Source organism: Physeter macrocephalus, chromosome 11 (assembly GCF_002837175.3).
Source record: "Physeter macrocephalus isolate SW-GA chromosome 11, ASM283717v5, whole genome shotgun sequence".
Taxonomy (NCBI): domain Eukaryota; kingdom Metazoa; phylum Chordata; class Mammalia; order Artiodactyla; family Physeteridae; genus Physeter; species Physeter macrocephalus.
This window is the reverse complement of record NC_041224.1, coordinates 58,118,759-58,141,987: the sequence shown is the minus strand read 5'-3', so window position 1 is coordinate 58,141,987 and position 23,229 is coordinate 58,118,759. Positions and strand designations below refer to the sequence as shown.

At 42.6% G+C, this 23,229-nt stretch overlaps 1 protein-coding gene across 1 annotated transcript in view; it reads right to left on the bottom strand.

Moving 5' to 3' along the window:
• The window catches only part of HACD3 (3-hydroxyacyl-CoA dehydratase 3), a 34,193-nt gene extending 17,102 nt beyond the window's left edge, over positions 1-17,091 (bottom strand). The window contains exons 1-5 of the mRNA XM_007105157.4: positions 16,828-17,091; positions 5,767-5,809; positions 3,806-3,879; positions 2,711-2,875; positions 1,056-1,107 (exon numbers count right to left, since the gene is read on the bottom strand). Of these exons, the coding sequence (XP_007105219.1) occupies positions 1,056-1,107; positions 2,711-2,875; positions 3,806-3,879; positions 5,767-5,809; positions 16,828-16,914 (421 nt within the window). The 5' untranslated portion in view covers positions 16,915-17,091. The remainder of the gene's footprint in view (positions 1-1,055; positions 1,108-2,710; positions 2,876-3,805; positions 3,880-5,766; positions 5,810-16,827) is intronic.
• Positions 17,092-23,229: the final 6,138 nt, after the last annotated feature.

The following is a 23,229-nucleotide window of genomic DNA, read 5'->3' as shown; positions in this document are numbered from 1 at the left end:
CATGGCCTCTGAGCCTGCGCGTCCGGAGCCTGTGCTCCGCAACGGGAGAGGCCGCAGCAGAGGGAGGCCCGCATACCACAAAAAAAAAAAAAAAAAAAAAAAAAAAGCAATAAAATGTCTTCTTCAAAAGAAACTTTATTCAGAACCCTAATACATAAAACACAAAAGCCAAGCTGCTCTGATTGAAGTAGACCTGCTTGCTTGGCCTATCCCTCCAAAGCATCTCTGGAAACCCCTGGGGTGCCATGGAACATAGTTTGAAAACCACTGCTCTAAAACTTTCCCCTTTCCTACTTATGGCATGTCAAATAAGTGCCACTAAAACTGAAAAAGTTCAATTTAGGACATACGAGGAACGCTTATTTTATTCTACTTTTCAGCATTAGTTTTGTATAGACCTGCATGGTCCTCCTACTAGAACAGAAGCTCTTTGAGCACAGGTGCTCTGATGCAGTCACTGTCTCCACATCTCAAGGGCCTAGTGCAATGCTTTCCATACGCCACAAATTTAAGATAGCTGTTGAATTTAATCTATAATACCCAGACGATAATACACTTACAGAGCTCCTTGCTTGGGCAGACACAGAAATAGAACTGGATTTTTAGAAGGTTCATGAACAGCAGGACTATACAGAATACTTTCCATCTTTAAGGTTGACAACCACAGCCATTATGATCTCAGCTGGGACAAAAACACCAGGCTGGAAGAAGTGCAATGATGGACCTATGCAGTAATCTCCACACCTCTGCAGGAATTGCTGCCACCTAGCACCCTACCTAGCACCCACCTATTAGGCCAGTCCAGGAGACTGAGGTTCTTCCATTCTGCTATACCAACCTTGGTGTACTCAGATGATGTTAGGCCCCCAACAGAAGGAAAACCTTAAAAGTTAGACTTTTGATGTGGGTGCGCACAGCTTAAGCATTGGACATTAAGGATTTCTCATACGTACTCCCCTACGCAATGCGAGCACTCCTGTCATATCACACTCATCTATACCCCCATCTCTGTCACAAGTTAACTGGTAACTACCACAGCAGCAGGGGCAACTTACTTTCAGGGGAGCCTTGGCTTTCAATTCTGAGTTTATTTAGGCGTTCTTCTTCCTAGAATTCGGACAGAAGTTTTCCAAGAACACAAGTTAGACTACTGTATAGCACAGGGAACTATATTCAATATCCTGTGATAAACCATAATGGAAAGGAATATGAAAAAGAATATATATATGTATAACTGAGTCACTTTACTATATAGCAGTAATTAACACAATGTTGTATTTCAACTATACTGCAATAAAAGTATAGTTTTTTTTTTTTTTTAAAAAGAACACAAGTTAGAATTCCCAGATGCTTTCAGAAGTCCACATGCTGGATAAGTGATCTGGCTCCCTCAAAGCCACCTCCTTGCTTCCTTGGGGAAAATGTCCTAGCTCATGGTGCCAAAAAGCCTGACTCCTGACTGGGTAGCACTGGTATCACAGAATGCCCATCCAATGCTCACAGAATTAAACCAATCAGCTGGCTTCCAAACTACGAAGTGGGCAGCCTTAAAATCCTGGAGCTGGAAAAGACATCCAGAAAATTTGTTATGGTTGTAGAAACAAAATAGAAATTTAAGACGGGAAATAGATTGCTATTTTATTTTTAAGACCTCTATAATATAATTTTCCAGAAGCTAAAATCACGTCTCCAACATCAGTATGAACTTATACTAGGTTAATACAGATATAGATGGATATATATGGAAATATTTATACATAAGTGTATATGCATGGGCCAGTATACACACATAGATTTCCTTGTTCTATCAGCTGAGAGGGCCTAAAAGCAATGACACCCCAGAGGCAATGAGCACACCTAGCACCCAGATCTTGGTTTCCACTACCATTCTCCAATAAAAAGAACAGAGCAGGGAATATACAAGGTAAACCTGGCGCAGCTTATAGCGCCAGAAATTAAGGATTAATTTCTTTAAAAAAAAAAAAAAAAGGCCCATGATGATGGAGCTGTGTCAAAGGGACACAAGAGCCAACTGCAAGAGCTTCCAGTGGCCAAAGCTAGAACAATTTGAGCAACAAAATAAATAACATAGTATTGGATTATAGCCCAAACTATAAAACAAATATTCATGAGTCCATACTGATATAAATAAATGACTGAATAAATAAATGAGAGAGAACAGAAAAATCTCCCATGCAGAAGAATTCCAAATAAAGTATACAGATACTCCACCCTAAGAATGGGAAGTATAACTCCTGGCTCCTTAAGCGTGGACTATGCATAGTGACTTCCTTCCAAAGAGAAGAGTAAAGGAAGGAGAGGAGTAACATTACAGTAGAGAAACCTTACAGTGGAGAAACCTGCCAAAAATTACCTCAGCCAGATGATCAAAATTAATATCAACACTGATAGGTCATGTTGATAGTACATATTCTTGATATGACATGATAAGAATGGCACTTTACCTCTGTGGGCTTCCTCCCCAAAACCCATCGCCCTAGGCTAATCATGAGAAAAACATCAAACGAATCCCAATTGAGAGACAGTCTACAAAATACATGACCAGTACTTCTATAAAACCACATCTCCAGGTCTTTCAGGGAATTTATAACTTTGTCCTTATTCTAACAGATTCTGATAGATATCTGAGGTGGCCCAAATAACTTGGGTTCCTCATGACTTCTGTCTAGATCCTAAGGTCCTTACTGACCTTGGCTCTGAGCTCCATTTCAGCATCAGACTCATCCAGCCAACGATCAAAGTCAGGGGCCAAAAACAGTGGGCGCTTCTCCTGCTTGGTGAGTCTCTCCCACCACTGGCTCACCTTCTTCTGTACCGTGATGTTCACCTGCCTCTGGGTCAGTTTGTAAACCAGCTAGGAGAGAAAGCCAGAACGTGAGAATGCCCTCCCACATCCCCCGCTCCTTCCCTGAAACTGTACAAACCACTGTGGCCACACAGAGAAGCTGCACTGTATACTTACTCCCCTTCCTTCTTTGTTCCTAAAAGTCCTGAAGCAAAGAAAACATCTAGACCTAGGCTGGTACAAGGAAGAACTGGTAAAAACAGCCAAGTCTTTCTCTGGTTCCCCCCATGAATGACACAGGAGGAAAGCAAGATAAGAAAGGCAGATAGTTCTTGGTTATCCTATCAGAAACTGGCATGAACGTCCTACCAGATCTACATCATGCAAGGCACTACATCCAATCACCTTCTCAAGTGCACCATTACCTTCCAAATTTTCCTCCCATGAAGATGACTCAATTCAAATGGTCAATGGTTTCTGGCATTGTTTCAGAAAGGCCTGCCTCAAGGCCAGAACTGTACTGTATCAGTTACAACTTTTTCACAGGGAGTCTTTCACTACAGAGTCTTCTCAACTAAACTCAAATTCTTAAGGGCTGTTCCAGCTCATTATTCTTCTATATGGCCTCTCCCTTTGCCTCCAAAGCAAGCCCCAGATTCTCTACCCCTTAAACCACTGCTGACTATTAAGAATCTCAGAGCTGGAAAGAACCATAGTGATCACTTAACCCAATCCTTTATGTAACACATGAGGAAACTGAAACTCAAAGAAGTGAGGAGAATTATTCACACCACTAATAAATGGCAGAGCCCAGATCCGACTCAGGTTCTCCAACTTGCCTCTTCCTCTGAAGCTAAAACCTGGGCTCTATTCCAAACAAAAGTATATTCTACTTTGGTATTATCTTCTTCTTCCCCACAATCCTTGCTCCCCATTTCACAAAACTACGAGTATTTATTTCTTAAAATGGACAGGGAAGTGAGGAAGGAAAGAACATACCTCTGGCTTCACAAGGTCTAAGAACTCCAGGTGAAATTCATAAACATTGTCTCCTTTGGCACCATGCCCCTGAGCTATGAAGAAAGAAATGTGGGTTACTGTGAACTTGTGCATAGCGAGGCCATTCAAATGTTAGCTTAGTGCAGTTCTTTCATGGGTATGCAAATATTAATGGGTCCTGCAAATGAGTGGGGGCTTGTAAGCAGAGCTACTCAACAGCTAGATAAGCTAAATCCTGGACAAAAGTTTATCTCCTTATGTCTTTCTGGTGAGCAGTTCCAGAGTGTTTACTTAATCTTCGAATGCGGCCTCAATGATGCCCAGTACAAATAACAGGCAGGAAAAAGAACACAGAAAGCAAAGCCAAAGGTAACACATAGATATAAATTTAACTTTCACATTTACTTTGGCTCTGAATCCGCAGCAGAGAAAAATCAAGTAGGTGTATTATCTTGACTGCGGTTAAGGAAAGCCACAGGATACATAGAAATGCTGGACTGTCTCAAAGAAAGCTGTAAATTTAACACCTTCCAACCAGGGATAGATGATGGAGCAGCTGACTGTTCCTTCAGCACATCCCAAATGGAACAAAAAAGAAAAATAACATTTTCTCAGCTCATTCCTGAGAGGACAAACGGAACTAGGAGGAAAGTCCTCAGGGTGACCATCATGCCATTCCTGTGCCTTGACATGGTTCCTTTCCCCAAAGCAAGCAGGTGCTGTGCCTAGGAGCCAGTGACTGCGGGACGTCCCTGTCCTCTAACTCTCTCACTTGGTTCCCGCCTGCGATTATCTTTCTTCATCTGGCCATATGTGGTATGACTTGCCTAATATGTGCTACAGGTGGCTATCGTTCTCTAAGACCATAAATTCCTTAAGGTAGGACAGTCTCTAAGCTTCACGTGGCAAGATATACTTTTATCATTTCAACTTCCTTTCAAATGTTTAGCTCCCCCTCAAAATCTGAGCTGCTACCACCATTGCTCTCACCTGGAAAAGTAGATTCAAAAGCCAGGTTGTGCTTTCAGGCAAGTCTGTTAAGGTAGATGGAGTCTCATGTAAAGCAGAAACTCTTCAATCTCCCATAATCCCAGTCACTTACTAATGACATTCCAAGGACCCAGAACAAAGAGAGAGCAGGGAGAATCCCACCCTATTATCACTGTTCCCCTACTGGGTAACAATGAATCCAGACCTACCCTCTTAGGTACAGCAGAAAATTTGCTGGTGAACTGAGGAGGAAGGAGATGGAGGCAGATTCATAGAATCAAAGACTGTGAGAGCTGGAAAGCTTTTAGATGTCATCGAGAGTGCAGTGCTTATTAAACTGGTCTGTAAGTATATCAGGGAGCCACAAAGTCTCATTAAGAAATTTTCTATTTGGGGGGTTTCGTTATAATATTTTTTTTAAAAAGCATATTCTGGGTCATCTAGATGGCTACCTTATAATCAAGTACTACCACAGTTCAGTGTTTGCGACTGTGTTCACAGCTGCAATGGAGCTAAACATCACTTAAAGTGACCATATTTAATCCATAACACGTTTCTTAATCTAGGGTCTATGGCCCTGGAGGATCCTGAGGACATGTGTTCAGGTGTCCATGGATCCTCAAGTTTGAGAAACACAGATTATAACCCAATACCCTCATTTTATAGGTCCAGAGAAGTGAATAAGTTGTCCGAGGTGGTCGCAGATTTAGAGCTAGAAGATATAAATCTATTTTCTAGCCCATGATACCTTTTCTCTATATCTACTGCCTCTGCCAGGGGAAAACAGGATATTAAACAAATTATTGACTTTTCTAATCATACATCTCAAAACATTCTAGCTTATCCCACAAGTATCAGAGTGGTGAGCATCAACAGAAAGTGAATAAAATAAACAGATAAAAATAAAAAGCAACCACCACTATGTCTCTTTAACTGTGTAGAGGACTGAGAACATTTGCCCGGATACTGACCTTTGAAATGCAGCACATTTTCAGTGATGCTGATGGCAGGATTCTGTAGAAAGAGACCAAGGATGCAAGAAGGGCATTTTAATGAGAAAATGGAATTAAAACCAGGGGCTTACTTCCCTCCATCCATCTGCCTTGGGCACTCGACCTCCTGCCCTGTGCTTCCCCCAGAGAATACATTTGGTCATTTATCCACATCTCTGTGTAGGGTTTCTCTATGTCTATCTGTACCCATCTGAGATTGCAGGTTCCTGCAAGAAGGACCCTAAACTGCTCTGCTGTGCAGAACAATCAGATACTGAGTCAGTCCATTCTGCTCATGGTAAATGGTACATGGTGCCATGTGAGGTGCTACGGAGGAATACACAGATCTCTAAGACTCAGTCCCTCAGCTGTGGAGGCAGAGAATCTAGTAGAACAGATGAGTCATTTCCTGTTGAGAAGAAACGATATAGTATCAAGTAACATATGCTCAAGACCAAAAGAGTAGTAAAAAGCAGTTAAGTGTTACAGTCATTAAGAAGAGAGTGAGCACAATGGGAATAGAATGGTTGGGGAGAGCCTCACCAAGGAGTGAGACCCATGCTGCAACATGCAAATAAATTAATTCCTACAGGTTAAGGCAAGGGCTGCGGATTACAGGCGGTTGGATGAAAACGAAACATGCAGTGCCTCAGCCTCAGGCTCCACACTCTTAACCCCTATCCAAACCAAGACTAGAAGAGATGGAAATTCTCCAAATTGTTCATTTATTCCCAGAAGTTGCTACATGCCTTTCGGCAGCATAATTTAAAGTGAAACAACTGAACTCTTTTTTCAGTGGATGAGAAACAGGTTTATCTCCTGACTCCCAGCTCAAAATTATAAGCAAGAAGCAGCCTGTTTCCAGTGCCATAGCTAGTTCATTTATTTTTCTCCTGTAGGCTCCACTCGCTGTGTTCCATCATGCATCAAAGGAAACCAACAAGACAGACAGAAGGTGAAGGGGGGGGGGTTATACTAAAAGGCAGTGAGAGCCTAGATGCTCTATTCATAGCCAAGAGCGTTAGGAAAAGGGGGCGCATGAAGGCTGGGTTGGGGAGCATTTGAGCCAAGCTTTAGGTTAAGAACTTGCCAGGTGAGAGTACAGACTTCAGGCTGAGAAGCTTACCCAAAGGGGCTAACAATCTAGATGATCTTCTCTGTGCCAGGAAGATGGAATTACGGAACCTCATCAAAAAAGGCTACACTTTCAGGGGCATGGTTCCTCTATAAGGGAAACAGGGTTTTGGTATGAATATTATCATGAAAGCTAGAGTTCTGGGAAGTCTTGGTGGTACACTTCCTACCTAGGTCACTTCTTGCCCCACTCTGTGTTCCCCATATCTTAAATCACTTGGAAGGAAAAAAGGAGTTTGGGGGGCCCAGTTTATCCTCCTCAGACATAGATGTGTGAAACCAAGGTTTAAGCATTTAGCCACAGCACAGGGCCTGGATTTCACTAAGCATTCTATGAGCCAGATTTCAGATGCTAACTCCTACCCAGCAGTACACTGGGCATGTCAGGTTCAGCTTCTCCAAAGGTGGTAGTAGTTAAGGAATACATTTCAGTTAAAAAAAAAAAAAAAGAAAGAAAGAAAGAAAGAAAGAAATAATACCAAGAGATTCCTTGTCCTCTTTGCCCACTTTCCCACAATGGTAACATTTTACAAAACTATAGTATAATATCACAATCAGGATATTGACATTGATACAGTCAACCTATCTTGTTTGAATTTTCCCAGTTTGACTTGTAGTCATTTGTGTGTGTCTGTGTGTGTAAGTTCTATACAATTTTATTACATGTTTACATTCGTCTACTCAACATCATAGTCAAGATACTGAACAGTTCCAGATCCCTTATGGTGCCCTTTTATAACCACACCCACCTCCTGACCCCCTCTCTCAGCCCCCAAACTGGTCTTCTTTATTTCTTTTTGACTATCATTATGGACTTGTGGATTTCCTTTTTAATCCACTCTGCCAAAATCCAATATGATTCTTATTCTTTTTGGTGTTCAAATTGTCACAAATTTGGTCACAAATTGTCACAAATTTGAAATCCCTTCAAACCAGCTCCTGTATTATTCTGATATAACCTTGTAGCCTTTGAGGATGTTGTACTTTCTCTGGCACAGACCTGGAATAATTGGCAATTTCTTCAAGGGGCCTCATAGTTCCTCTACTGCGGAATGGTAATTTAGAAGCCATGATCTGGGCACATTGAGGTATACTCAATGCTCATCTTTAGTGTCTAGCTAGGACTTTAAAAAATCATGTTGTCATACCGAAATGCCCAATTCAAAACTATGGGACTTCCCTGGCGGTCCAGCGGTTAAGAGTCCGTGCTTCCGACTCCGGGGACACAGGTTCGATCCCTGGTTGGGGAACTAAGATCCCACATGCTGCATGGTGCAGCCAAAAAAAAAAAAAAAATTACATTATAGGGCTTCTCCTTATCTTCTGTTATTTAATATTTGTATCTCCTTATGGTGAATATCTTGGTTCCTAATAACATTAACACATTGACTTCTTTGATCCTAAAGGTTTCAGAATTACATCAATATTTTTACTAACAATAAACCTATAAATAAAGTACAATATTTATTTGCAGTTCTTTTTGTCCTTAGAGTGTATCTACTAAAGAACCAGAGTACTGTGTTCAAATGTTACTTGTACTAAGTTATTTATCTGTATGGTTATGTTATCAATTTGATATACAGTTAGGTCCTTTTGATTGTATTTAATTTCAAGATTTTTCATTTTATCCTTTTTTATTGAATTTTAGTTTTGAATATGTAAAACATTTACATCATTCAAAAGTCAAACTTTAGGGGCTTCCCTGGTGGCGCAGTGGTTGCGCGTCCGCCTGCCGATGCAGGGGAACCGGGTTCGCGCCCCGGTCTGGGAGGATCCCACGTGCCGCGGAGCGGCTGGGCCCGTGAGCCATGGCCGCTGAGCCTGCGCGTCCGGAGCCTGTGCTCCGCAACGGGAGAGGCCGCAGCAGAGGGAGGCCCGCATACCACAAAAAAAAAAAAAAAAAAAGTCAAACTTTACAGACAGGTATCTTCAGAAGTCCTACTTCCAAACCCATCCCCCTCCACCACATTCCCACTCACCACCCGTAGGTAACCACTTCAGGGGCACCTGGTTTATCTTTCCTCTATGTGTGTATATGTTTGAGAAAATAAATATATTCAGACATTCTTATTTCCCCTTCTTTCTACACAAAAGATAAAACAGAATAAACATTCTTAGGCACCTTGCTTTTTTCACCTAAATCAATCCTTACCAGTTCATAGAGATCTCACTCATTCTTTTTTTTTTTTGTATATGTTTGAGAAAATAAATATATTCAGACATTCTTATTTCCCCTTCTTTCTACACAAAAGATAAAACAGAATAAACATTCTTAGGCACCTTGCTTTTTTCACCTAAATCAATCCTTACCAGTTCACAGAGATCTCACTCATTCTTTTTTTTTTTTTCACTCATTCTTTTTGTGTGTATATGACAGTACATATTCTCTTTAATCCCCTTTTTGGATCCAAATTCTACTTATGCCATGGCTCACGGGCCCAGCCGCTCCGCGGCACGTGGGATCCTCCCAGACCGGGGCGCGAACCCGGTTCCCCTGCATCGGCAGGCGGACGCGCAACCACTGCGCCACCAGGGAAGCCCTCACTCATTCTTTTTGTGTGTATATGACAGTACATATTCTCTTTAATCCCCTTTTTGGATCCAAATTCTACTTATACTTAAAAACACAGCTCAAGGTCCACATCCTTGGCCATAGTGATCTCTCTATTCTCTGAACTCCAAGACCACTGATTTCTTCGCTCATCCCTTCCCTCCACCAAGAAAAACTTCTTTAAAAGTTATCTACAATCATCTGTTCTTCCCTACCACAAATACTTTGAAATCTACTCTGATCTAGCCTCCATCCTCACCACTCCACTGAAACTGTTATTACCAAGATCATCAATAACCTCCACATTGCCAAATCCAACAGACACACAATCTCGTCTTATTCAACCTCTAAGCAGCACTGGACACAGCAGACCACACCCCACTGAAATATCCCTCTTTCCTGGCTTCGAGGACACTACAGGACACTGCATTGGATTTTATGCCTCAGAGGCTACTCCTTCTCAATCTCCTCTGCTGGTGCTTTCTGCTCAGCTCAACTTCTAAATGTTTAAGTGTCTCAGGACGCAGTCCTGGGCTGCTTCTCATCTCTATCAGTTTTGGGGTTTTTTTTGTTTTTATTTAGGCTGTACTGGGTCTTAGTTGTGGCATGCAGGATCTTCACTGTGGCATGTGGACTCTCTGTTGCAGCATGCAGACTTCTTAGCTGCGTCATGCATGTGGGATCTAGTTCCCTGACCAGCGATCGAACCCAGGCGCCCTGCATTGGGAGTGCAGAGTCTAACCCACTGGACCGCCAGGGAAGTCCCTCTCTATCTTTTTAATATCTATAAGTTTTCTGACATAAATTGGCATCTTGGGCCAAACTGAACCCACAATATTTTATATGGCCTACAGAGAATATTTTTTATTTATTAATTTTTAACTTTAATTCACCACAAAGTACTTTGCACCTTGCAATTTTGCAGTAGCTGTTCCCTCTCCCTATAATATTCAGTCCCCATAATTTTGCCCATTTAGATCTGCTCAAATGTCACCTCCTCCAAGAGACCTTCCCTGACTACCCAATCTGAAACAGTTCTCGTGATTCCTTCTCATATTTATTTTCTTGCTTTACTTTCTTCATAACATTCATGGTTATCTGAAACTATCTGATGAATTTATCTGCTTCTATTGCCAGTCTTCCTCCACCACCACCGCCACTCAGTATATAAACTTCATGAGAGCAGGGACCTTGTCTGCCTTGCTCATGCCCAAGTCCCAGAGCCTAGAAGACTACCAAGCACACAGTAAGCATTTATATATTTGTTGAATAAGTATAAAACTATGAGGTTTTTTCATTTTAAAAAATCTGGATTTTTAGCTTCTTCTTCAAAAATTAGAATTAGATGCCAACCTCAGACCTGCATTCTTGAATGACAATAGCTACCCCTTTAATATGAATCCTATCCTCTCCAATTAGCCACTTTCCTCACCCAGCTCATTTCACTAACATTCATTGAACACTCACTATATGCCAATTATTTTTCAAAGTGTTCCATATTACTATCACACACACATACAAAAACCCTATAAAATACTATTTATATAACAATTTTACATACAAGAAAACAGAGGCTTACAGAGATTATGTAACTAGTTTAGATTACAAAATCAGCAAGTGGCAAAACCAAGATTCAAACCAAGGCAAACAGTCCCAGGTTCCTAACCATGACATGTTTCGGACATTGATTTGGTAATCTCTGATCCCTACTCTCTTCCTGGTGATCTCATCCTGCCTCAGGGGTTTAAATACTAAAACGTATTAACTGACAACTCCAAAATGAAATTAATATCTCATTAATTCTAAAACGTAATTTTTCTCACATTTAATATCTCTAAAATCAGAATACTTATTAAAATTGACAGCAGCACCTTACACTTGCTTTGGCAAAGTAGCAACCATGACATGGCTGTCACTGTCTAGCATATGGGAGCTTGGCTGTTATTCCAGATGGCATGACTACACAGCTGCAACTCAATATTTCAGTTAATAACCACTTAAAAACCATTTAAGGAAGTAGTATGAGTCCTGGTTTGTGTCTCAAGAATGTGCCAGCATCAAAACTTATAAATAGGGCTTCCCTGGTGGCGCAGTGGTTGAGGGTCCGCCTGCCGATGCAGGGGACGCGGGTTCGTGCCCCGGTCCGGGAAGATCCCACATGCCACGGAGCGGCTGGGCCCGTGAGCCATGGCCGCTGAGCCTGCGCGTCCGGAGCCTGTGCTCTGCAACGGGAGAGGCCACAACAGTGAGAGGCCCGCGTACCACAAAAAAAAAAAAAAAACTTATAAATAGGTATGGATGGCTTGAAAAAAAATGAGATAACAGTAGAGCATTCTTTCAGAAATGCTGCATTTAGTGCTCTTAATGGCACAGAGGATGATACTATATGGAAAAACATGGACAGTGACATCTCTGAGTAGAAATGTGATTCAGAAGACTGGATTCTGGGACTTCCCTGGTGGTCCAGTGGGTAAGACTCTGAGCTCCCAATGCAGGTGGCCCAGGTTCGATCCCTGGCCGGGGAACTAGATCCCGCATGCATGCCACAACTAAGAAGTCCGCATGCCGCAACTAAAGATCCTGCATGCCGCAACGAAGATCCTGCATGCCACAACTAAGACCTGGCACAGCCAAAATAAACATTAAAAAAAGAGAGAGAAGAGTGGATTCTGAAATATGAAGATGGTTTAGAACACCTCCACCAATTTTTTTGCTTATATTTTCATATTTATGTGTACAAGAGTGAGATTATATAAAATGATAGATTTTATGATTTTTTCTAATTTATTTATTTTTGGCTGCATTGGGTCTTTGTTGCTACGCGCAGGCTTTCTGTAATTGCGGCAAGCAGGGGCTACTCTTCATTGCGGTGCACGGGCTTCTCATTGAGGTGGCTTCTCTTGTTGCAGAGCACAGGCTCTAGGTGGGCGGGCTTCAGTAGTTGTGGTGCACGGGCTTAGTTGCTCCCTGGCATGTGAGATATTCCCGGCCCAGGGCTCAAGCCCATGTCCCGTGCATTGGCAGGCGGATTCTTAACCACTGCACCACCAGGGAAGCCCAACCACTATTCTAGAATTGGAGTTTATCATTCCCACTGTATTTCTTTACCCATGTACAACATGTTGGTCATTCATTACAATACAAACTTTTATTTTACATGTTACATAAATGGTTTCATATATATAATATGAATACATATAATTCTTCAACTTGCTTTTTATTTGATATATTTCTAAACTTTATCCATAGATACAGCTGGTTCTGTTTCATTTATTTTAGCTGTTGTACAGTGTGCTGTTGTATAAATATACCACAGTTTATCCATTCTCCTGTTTATAAGTACTGAGGTTGTTTTCAATTTTTTTTGCCGTAATGAACATACTGTCTCCTTGGGCATATAAGGAAGAGCTCAGTGATATGTGCCACAAATATCTGCCTCAACCTTGTCTTAAATCTGTCATCTTTTTTTTTAGGGTTTATGTTTTTGTGTCTTGTTTAACACATTCTTCCCTGTTCCAATATCATAAAGACAGTCTCCTATATTTTCTTTTAGTAGTTTTGCTTTATGCATTTAGTTCATTAGCCCACCTGAAATTGACTTTTGTGTACAGCATAAGGCAAGATCTTACTTTATCTTTTTGCCATTTAGATTACCAATTGTCCCAATACAATCTCCTGAATGGTTCATCCTTTCCCCTATTAATTTGTAAAGCCACCACTGTTGTTCAATAAGTTTTCATACATGGATAAATCTGCTAACAGCCTCTATTCTGTTCCATTGCTCTTTGTGCTTCTCTCTCTCATCTAAGGTTTAGTATCACAATAATAATCCCTTACACTTGAATAGCACACTAGAATTCACAAAGCACTTTCAAATCCATTATCCAATCTAAGCCTCAAAACAATCCTGTGAATTAGGTGTTATTATTCACATTTATTTGCATGAAAAGACTCAGGCTCATAAAGGTTAAGTGAATAATCCACGGACACCAGATATTAAGCAGAAGAGCAAGGACCCAATCTCATGCCTCCAGTTACCACTCTTTCCACCAGACTCTCTATTAGGTAAGGTCAAGAACAGTACCTTGGGCTTCCCTGGTGGCGCAGTGGTTGCGAGTCCGCCTGCCGATGCAGGGTACACGGGTTCGTGCCCCAGTCCGGGAAGATCCCACGTGCCGCGGAGCGGCTGGGCCCGTGAGCCATGGCCACTGAGCCTGCGCGTCCGGAGCCTGTGCTCCGCAACGGGAGAGGCCACAGCAGTGAGAGGCCCGCGTACCGCAAAAAAAAAAAAAAAAAAAAAGAACAGTATCTTTCAAACAGCTCCCAAACAGAGCTATGCACACTGCCCTCATATAACTGAAACAAACAAAAACCTTGATAAATGATCAAATGCTTTAACAACTATGGTTGTTGGCACAAATCTGTCCTTCATGCTTATCCTGAAAACAAACTCTATTCTGAAAGTAACCCTGCCCTAGCCCCACTGTCTGCAGCTCCAAAGACAGAGTAGAGATGTGAAAACCTGATGGTTCTCTGTGTCTCAGAAAGGGAAGGGAGCAGGGCTGATTCCCCCAAACTGCAATTCAACATCGAAACTCACTTACACATATGCTACGAAGAGCAGGGGGGATAGAGAGCTGTCCAACAACCCAGCACCTAGCTTAAGGTGAGACAAAAGTAGGTGCTCCACAAACGGTTTTCATTAAACAAGTAAACGAACTGCTTCATCCCAAGCCAGAATCACCAGTTTCACAGGCCCTGCAGAGAACAATTAATTGGGAAATTTTTAAAAAGGAGCAGCCCCTGACATTCAAAAGCTGGACTGGCACTCACAGCTAGAACACGTTATTCTACTATTTATTGGACATAAACAATCTCACAGAATACCTTGATAAAATGACACAAAGGCCGTTTCATAATTTTGTGTAAGCACAGATAAAAACATGGCCACAATGCCACCCACAAAATACCAGACACCCTTCCTCTCCTGGCCAAAATAAGTGACTGCCACTTCTCTACCAATTAGTTTTATTCTTGTTCTGGTCTCTCTTCCCTATATATAAGATTTATTCAGATACCCAACCATAGAACTGCCCGCTTTCTGACAGCATCTAATCTAAAGCAAATCCTTGCTTCTTTAGTCTGTCCCCCAATCACCAAAGTCCAAATTCTATAATCAATTTTGAGCAAACCCATGGAGTATGCTCTCCCTTGCTGATATGAGCAATAAACACAATTTGTTTAACTAGAGGTGTGTTCCTGGAACTCTTTGGCTGTAGGGCATTGACACGTACAAGTTGGACAATCTGAAAGTCTATGCCGTCCTCTTTCTGGGAAGTTCTCCCAGTCTCAGTTTCACAAGAATACTTCACCTTATTTCTGGAAGTCACCTCTAACTAACGAAAAGAGAGGTAACAAATTCCTTTAACGCCAGGGACCTGGTTCAGTATTCAACTCCGACTCTACAAATAAACATACTCATGCACAAAACTTTCTGTTAGTATATAATATGCTTCCTCCTAGATAGAATGCCGTTGGAAAGCTGAGTCTGTCTGACTCATTTTTGTAAATCTGTAGTATTTCACACATGGTAGGGGGTTTCTTTAATGAATGGTATTAACATGTTACTTTAAAACTAATGGTAGTTGAAATGGATGCCTCAGAATTACAGATGGGAAATCTGAGAAAAACCAAAAACTCAACTGGGGAAAAAGATTTATTTTTTCCCAAAGAATAAAAAAAGGATTCTCTCTCCAAAAGAAAACTCCATTTTTCCCTCCACCGTTACATTTCTTTAACTATAATATATTCCAAACGCAAACCTTTATGTTTTAAAATATATCAAGTATGATTAACACATGCGTTCATGTTTCTTAACTAAAAGGTTTAGATCTTTCAGGAAAAATTTAAGTATGACGCATTCTTTCATTTGCCCAACTAATTTCCATTCTTTTCCACCAATACCACCCCACTTCCCCTAAAAATATCTTTTCTGTTTGTAGCCTCAAAAGTATCCCAGAATATTACATCCTTATTACTACTAGAGGAGGCCTGAGTTTATTTAATTGGTCTACACAATGTTTAACTGAATACTTAAGAGAGATTGCCATGACACAAGTTCTGTACTTTTCTTATTGACTTATGTTAGAATCCTCTCTAGAAGGACACTTTGATCCCCATCTACAAAGATTTTGTTTGTTTTTTCCTTTTTTATTAAAACACCCTGGAGCAGAGTAGAGGGACATAGAACATTTATACATCCTCTGACGCAATTCAGCCTGGTTTAACACATTAAATGACACAGCCTATTTAAAGGCATTCTGGTCAGTATTGTCTTAAGTTTCAATGGGAAAACAGGTTTATATTCCAGAAGAAAAGATTAAATTCAGCAAATTCAAGTCCACACTCAAAGAGCACCTATACCTTGCAAAACAGTATACCAGATGGGCTGACAGATCCGAACATAAACGCCTGACTCTGAGGCAGAGAGAGTTAAGGGGAGTGAAGGAGGTTACAAAATGCCATAAATGTCAAGGAGAGTAGGGAGTAAGAATGTAGAAAGAACATTCCAGACTGAAAACTCCAGTTCCTCAAAAACGGGAATCCTGGATGGTTTGGACCGAGACAAAGGGGTACACAGGTCCTGAGAGCTCCACCATTTAGGAGGCCTCAGCCTGTTCTCATGAGGGCCAATGAGATCAAGCATAAATACTCAACGTAACTTAATTTTGTAGTTCTCTATGCAACTCAGCAAACCTGAGCTCACAGCCTTCGGGACGGGGGGGATAAATCACTTCTTCGGGGTCTTATGGACTTTAGAACTAAAATTAACAAGAATTATTTCCATCACTTAATGGTTGGGAGGTGGGTGTGACCCCTCCAAGGCAGCGGCGGGCCTCCTGAAGGTCCGAGAGGACCCGCTGGACCTCTCAGGCCAGCGCTAGACGTCCAGCCACGGCCCGGCAAGCCACTGGCACATTGCACCCCCGACCCAACGACATCCCACGCCTCGAAGAGCTTCGGCAAACACGAACTCCGACGGCCAGGCCTCCAGAACCAGGCTCGGGCTCCACCAGGCCTCAGACTGCAAACAAAGAAGAGGCCCGGGGCAGCCTCCGAGGCCCGCGCGGGGCTCACGCAACACCCGAGGTACCTGAAGCCTTCAGAGGGTCGCGCCCAGGGTCTGCCTCCATGTGGGCCAGCTTTTGCTCGGGCCTGGACGCCGAGAGCGCACCGCGTCCTGGATCCCGTTGGCGCGCTACTGGCTCGCCGGTACGCACCCGGACAAAGGGGACTGGGGTCCCAGCAGTTCCCAGGAGCCGAGACCCGCGCACGTCCCGCCGCCCTGCCTTTACCTGCACGTCACTCAGCTCCACGCGCAGATACAGCTCGCGGTGCCGCTGAGCCCAGTAGACATGCGGCGTCAGCACCTGATTCTCCATGACCACACTGCCCAGGGCGCGGGGAGACTAGGCTCGCTGCCTCAGGCAGGTTGCGCGCGGCTGGAGCTGGCCGAACACAGGCCGCAAGACCACCTCACTCCGAAGTGCCTGCAGCCCGCAGCCTCTATACGACCCACGCTCGCGGGCCACGCCTGCGCAGTGGCGAGCAGGGGAAGCAGCTGCGCGGGCTCCGGGCTTCTGGGCGAGCCGGGTGGGGGCGGGGCGGGGCGGAGGCGGGAGGGGGCGGGCCCAGGAGCGTGTGACGCCTGTGCTTGCTGCTGCCGCCTCCGGAGTCGACAGGTGCTGTGCAGTTACTTCTCTTCTGGAGGACAGTTAAAAATAAGCGTAAAACTTAAAAAACGCTGGAGACTGATGAGGAACCGATCAGCATGGAGAACGGGCCTGGACTGGTGTATCTGGAAGGTTCCTCCCATTTGTCATTCATTAATTCAACATTTACTGAGCGCCTACTGTGTGCCCGGGCTTCAGAGCTAAGCACCGGAGCTTCAGGAGTAAGACATAGCACCTGCCTTCCTGGAACCCTAAGTCTATTAAAAGACGCAAGCAATTACAGACATAATAAGGATGATGATGGTTATAGCGGAAGCGGTGTGGGAGAGAATGGAAGAGTGTTCTAAGAGGGGAGAGTAAGCGTAAAGGCCATAGATTTCCAACGCTATCACATAGAACTTTATACGATGATGGAAATACTCCATTCTGCGCCGTCCATAACGGTAGCCAGTAGCCATATGGGGCTTCTGAGTACGTGAAATGTGGCTAAAGAAACTGAGAAACTGAATTTTTTGTTTCATTTACTTCTAATTAATTTAAATAGTCACAAATTAATAGCTGTTCTATGGGACAGCACAGGAGACTTGTCTCCTTTGAAAAGGAAACCCAAACTATAGAAAACACTAATTTATGTCTAATTTAAACTATATCGTCTGTATCTACTTTCATCCCCAAGTCTGCTTGCAGTGAAGAATTTAATAGGAAGCAACATTACTATGAAAACCAGAAGTCTGGGACAAAAATGAACCTTATTATTCAGTTCTGTTAGCACCCATTTATTTAGCAAAGTTCTGAGCCCAGGGATCCAGAGATGAAATGATGCCAGTTCTCAGAAAACATTTAGCTCAGGGAGTAGGTCATATAAAATATAGGGGGTTTAGGAGCTTCCCTGGTGGCGCAGTGGTTGAGAGTCCGCCTGCCGATGCAGGGGACACGGGTTCGTGCTCCGGTCTGGGAAGATCCCGCGTGCCGCGGCGCGGCGTGGTTGAGAGTCCGCCTGCCGATGCAGGGGACACGGGTTCGTGCTCCGGTCTGGGAAGATCCCACATGCCCGTGACCCATGGCCGCTGAGCCTGCGCGTGCGGAGCCTGTGCTCCGCAGCGGGAGAGGCCACAACAGTGAGAGGCCCGCGTACCGCAAAAAATATATATATAGAGAGAGAGAGAGTGAGGAGGGGGGGGGTTAATATGGGGAATATACTGAGCTCAGAAAGAGGCAGGAAGGTAGGAGCTAAGGGTTGTAGGAACCAGTGGCAGACATTTGAGAGCAAATCCTTGAGAGCTGGACAGTGAAATGGAGGAGGAATTTGATAGAGGAAGAAGCAGAGGTAGGGCAGTGGATGCACAGGGCGGGAGACCAAACATGAAGAGATATGAAATGTTCTGCATACTGGGGGTTAAGGGCATGGAGGGGAGAGGTTGCCCTGGGTCTGGTAAGACAGATAGGGAGTGGATTAAGAAAGTCTTTGTTTCAATGAGGTGTTTGTACTATATCCCACTGACACATGAGAGTCAAGGAAGTTTGTTACAGGAGGTCAGCAAAATCAAATATGTGCTGGGCAAAACAACCTGTCAGTGAGGAGAAACTGGTAGTAGGCAAACCAGTTGGAAGTGATGCAGTCTGCCTGTTATGAGATAATGAAAACGGTAACCCTGATAGCCTTAAATTTAAAAAATAATAATTTTTTGAAATGATAAAATTATTTTTATTGCATTGTTTTTACTACAATGTAGATGCTATATAGGGCACTTTAAAAAAAATTGAAGTATAACTTGTGTATAGAAACCAGGCAAATTTTAAATGTTCCACTTAAGCTGAATTTTTGCATGTTTATACCTGTGTAATTAATTACTTTCTAGATCAAGATCCAGAACATTTCCAGCATCCTATGGGTTCTCTCATATCAGTGTACCTTTGCCTCCCATCCCCTACACCCCAATAATTACTATCCTGACTTCAATCACCATAGAGTAGTTTTTGTCTATTCTTGAATTTCGTGTAAATGGAATCTACCAGTATGTACATTTTGTGTCTGGTTTCTTTCATTCAACATAATGTATTTGAGATTTATCTATATTGTGTGAATCACCAGTTCATTCTTTTTTGGGTTTTGTTTGTTTTATTTCACTGTATGAATGTATCACAAATTATTCATTCTCCTGATGATGGACATTGCATTGTTTTCAGTTTTTAGCTAGGAGCATTTATGTACTTGTCTTTTGGTGGATATATGTACTTAATTTTCTTGGGTAAATACCTAGGAATGGAATTGCTAGGTCATAGAATATGTATGTTGAACTTCTGTAGATACCGTTAGGCAGTTTTACAAAGTGTTTTGATCAATTTACACTCCCACAAGCAATGTTTAAAAGTTCTAGTTGCTCCATTTCCTTGGTATTTTCAGTCTTTTAAACTTTAGTCATCCTGGTGGCTGTATAATAAAGAAAAATAATTTCAGTTTAGCATATTTGAGCCCTGAGCTTTATCAACTGACCTCTATCCAAGGCGAATTGAGTCCAAGTCTATTGGTAAGCAAGGAGACTGAATGACATTTTGCCTCAGGTGCTCCATAAGAAAAGTCCAATGGAAGGGGGTTTATCCAGCCTGGTTCAACCACCACTAACCTACTGGATGACTTCTCTGGGCCTGAGTTTCCATATCCATCAAATGAGAGAGTTGGACTCACTCCCCTCCAATGTTCTTATCAGCTATTCCTAAATTTTCCTGTGAGAAGGACAGCTATTGTGGAACTCACTCTCCATGAGAAATCCAGTAAAAAAAAAAAAAAAAAAAAGATATTGAAATGGAGAAGGGAAAGAGTAGCATCCAGGTAAACTATAAAACTAAAAGATGGCAGAGGGGCTAAAAAGGCAGAGCACAAGTAGCCCTGCCAAGCTGAAACAGGTAGGGCTGATGGTTTTATGATAATACTAGTCAAATTAAAATGCAAATGAAGCACTGTCTTTGTGTTCTCCCTTCCAGATGCAGCCTTTCCAGCCTCCTTGTGGCCCAGGGTCACCTCTCCCTTCTCTGGCCATCAGAAGCATTTGCTGAGTGTTTCCTCTGGATGAAGCACATGCTCAGTGCATAAGTCTGTACTCCTGGCTTTGGCAAGTGATCATACACATTCTCCTTGTTCACCTTTTTACAGAATCTTTTATTCCTGGAAGAAGTTTTGGAAAATGAGCTGTAGAATTTGGCTGTTTTGTGCCTCACCCAGGATCACCCAGCCAGATATCCTTAACCGAAATCAGGTTACTCTATCTAGATGGCACAAAGCTGAGAGTGGAGAGAGACTGACAGATCAGCCCAGGCATCTACTGGGGAATTCAGGCAGCCAGCTCATATCCCTGTAACCTCCTAACTGTGCCAGGAGAGTGGTGAGCATTGCAGCCAGTCATTGCCAGAAAAATCTTCCCCTCAGCCTGTCAATACACATTTCAGAAGAATATGCAGAGATGGCCCCTTCCTTGAGTGCGGGGAGTAGCCTTTCCACCCTATCCAGTTTGACCTACCTGATAATTCTTGGCTTTCTGGGCTGCCTACATGGTTGCCAGGTACAGACAGTTGGTATGCTACCACTTATGTAAAAATAGTGGAGTAGTGGGAGGAATAATACATTTGTACATAAGCATTTGTTTATGTATCATAAAATATTACTGGACAGTATATGCAAGAAACCAACAACATCAGTTTCTTGTGGGGAAGGAAACTGGGTGACTGGAAGACCAGCATAGAAGAATATTTTTTACTATATACCCTTTTATTCAAAAACTTAAATACGAAAAAGAAAATTAGCTGAAAAGCTCTTTTTTGTTATGGCAGCTTGGTTTATACTATGCCTCCAAAAGGTATAAAATATGGAGGAAGTGGAAAAACAAACTCTAGCCCATCATACCCTGTAATCAACTGCTATTAGTGTGTACATTACATGCTTGTGATCTGTTTCCTCAACTAGATCATAAATCTCCCTGGAACACAGATTGCTTCCTTTCGGTATCCTGTAGCATCGAGTACAATGTTTCAGAAAGTAGATGCTTAAAATATGCATGTTGATGATAATGCCCAGTGCTAGAAAAGTTTTAGTGAAATTGGCACATTCATGCTGAATGTAACTAAGGGCAATATGAATTTGTGGAATCATTTTGGAATGCAGTTTTGCAATATGTAACAAGATAAATGGAGATGTTTATGCTGATTGGCCTTGTAATTCCCCTTTGGGGATTTTAGTCTAAGAAAATAATTTCAAGGAAGGAAGATGTATATATGAAGATGTTCATGATGTTACCTGTTAAAACATTGGGACTTACTCAGGAATGACCAAATGTACTGTGGTATAACAACTCAATGGAAAACTATAGAGCTGTGCAAAATGATGAATAGGAAACTAGCAATATTTAAAATGTTTATGATAAGAAATACAAAAATTTTGATTACAATTTTATATAGTGCTAAGATACTGGGGAGTAACTTGTCTTTTTGTTTTCTTCCTTTATAACCCTTGATCCTTCCCTATATAGAGAGCTAGCATGAGGCAACCATGCTTTCTGGGAGTTATAACTCTGAGATTAGAAAACAGAGACATCAGATTCTTCTCTGTTAAGCTCAGTTGCACATTCAAGACAGAAAATATTTGGAATAATATGCAGACTAAATAAAAATTATCCAAGTATAGGAGGGAAGAAAAAAAAGTCATTTTACAGAGGAGAGAAATAAAACTTAGAGAGGCCCGATATTAATCTGTTAGTAAGGAGAGGAGCCAGGATGTGAACCCAGGTCTGCCTGACTCCAGGAATCCGTGCTCTGATCCATGAGTACCTGAGCAAAATTACCACTGCCTGAAGATCGTGGACTGGTAGATGCAGAAGGACTGGGAGACAGGTTGGTCTCTGATGAGGCCCCATGTGAAAAGATGTCAGGTTCTCTAAAACATGAGGTCAGAACTGGATGAGGACCTGATTACTTCAAACAGGCACTGATTTCAAGATGCAGCCCAGGGTACCCTGGGAAGAGTTCTCACTTGTCCACCCTAGCTTTCACTCACACTTACCTGCCTGCTGTCCATTATGTCAAAATATGATTGTTTCATGATGCTTTGCGATTTTTTTCAGTCTACAGCAGGAACGGATTTGTATCAACCCACCATGCTATTTATTCAGACCACGTGTGCTAGATAACTTGCCTTTTCCTGAGGAGTTCCTAGAGTGTAGGGCAGCATAGTATAGCTAAGTAGGCTTTGTCAAGCACACAGTTTGCTTGTGTTTGGCAAGGCCCAGGCCTGACTGATTCAGCCAGTAAAGATACAAGGAGCCAGTTTAGGGACTTCCATGGTGGTCCAGTGGTTAAGATTCTGCCCTTCCAACGCAGGGGTGAGGGTTCAATCCCTGGTTGGGGAATTAAGATCCCACATGCCATGAAAAACAAAAAACAAAAAAACCAAGGAGCCAGTTTAGCCTCAGACAGTTTATTACTTAACATGTATAGCAAAGGGAAGAATGCATCAAGGTGCCAGTGGTCCTTGTCCCATATATGAAAAAGGACACTACTGAAGCAAAAGAAGGGGCCAGGTGACTGCAATGTAAGTTCTGGGATAACCGGCTTCTGAGGAGCCGGTTCTAGGCTGCAGCCAGTTCTAGGTTTTTATATTCTCAGCTCTATTCTGACAGGGGTGGGGCAGAAAGCCCACACCTCATCAGAACCTGGGAAGGTTCTGAGAGAACCCCCCTGGCTGTCCCAGGGGAGAACCCCAGGGGAGATTGCCTCAAGGTCTTCATAAGACTGTTCCTTTCCAGTTCTGGAAAGATCACAAAGCATTCTGCGACAACTCAGATAACCGTTGGCTCCAGCCTTTGCCTAGGAGGCCTATGTGGATACATGCAAGGTGGCCAGGGTGCGTGATGGAGATGTTCCCCCCACAGATTTCTCAGGGTTAGAGGCTTTTTAACCCTACCATAGAAAGAGAAAATAACACTGAAAACAAAGAAATCTGAATTCAAATCTAGTTCAGTCTGTCATTAGACATAT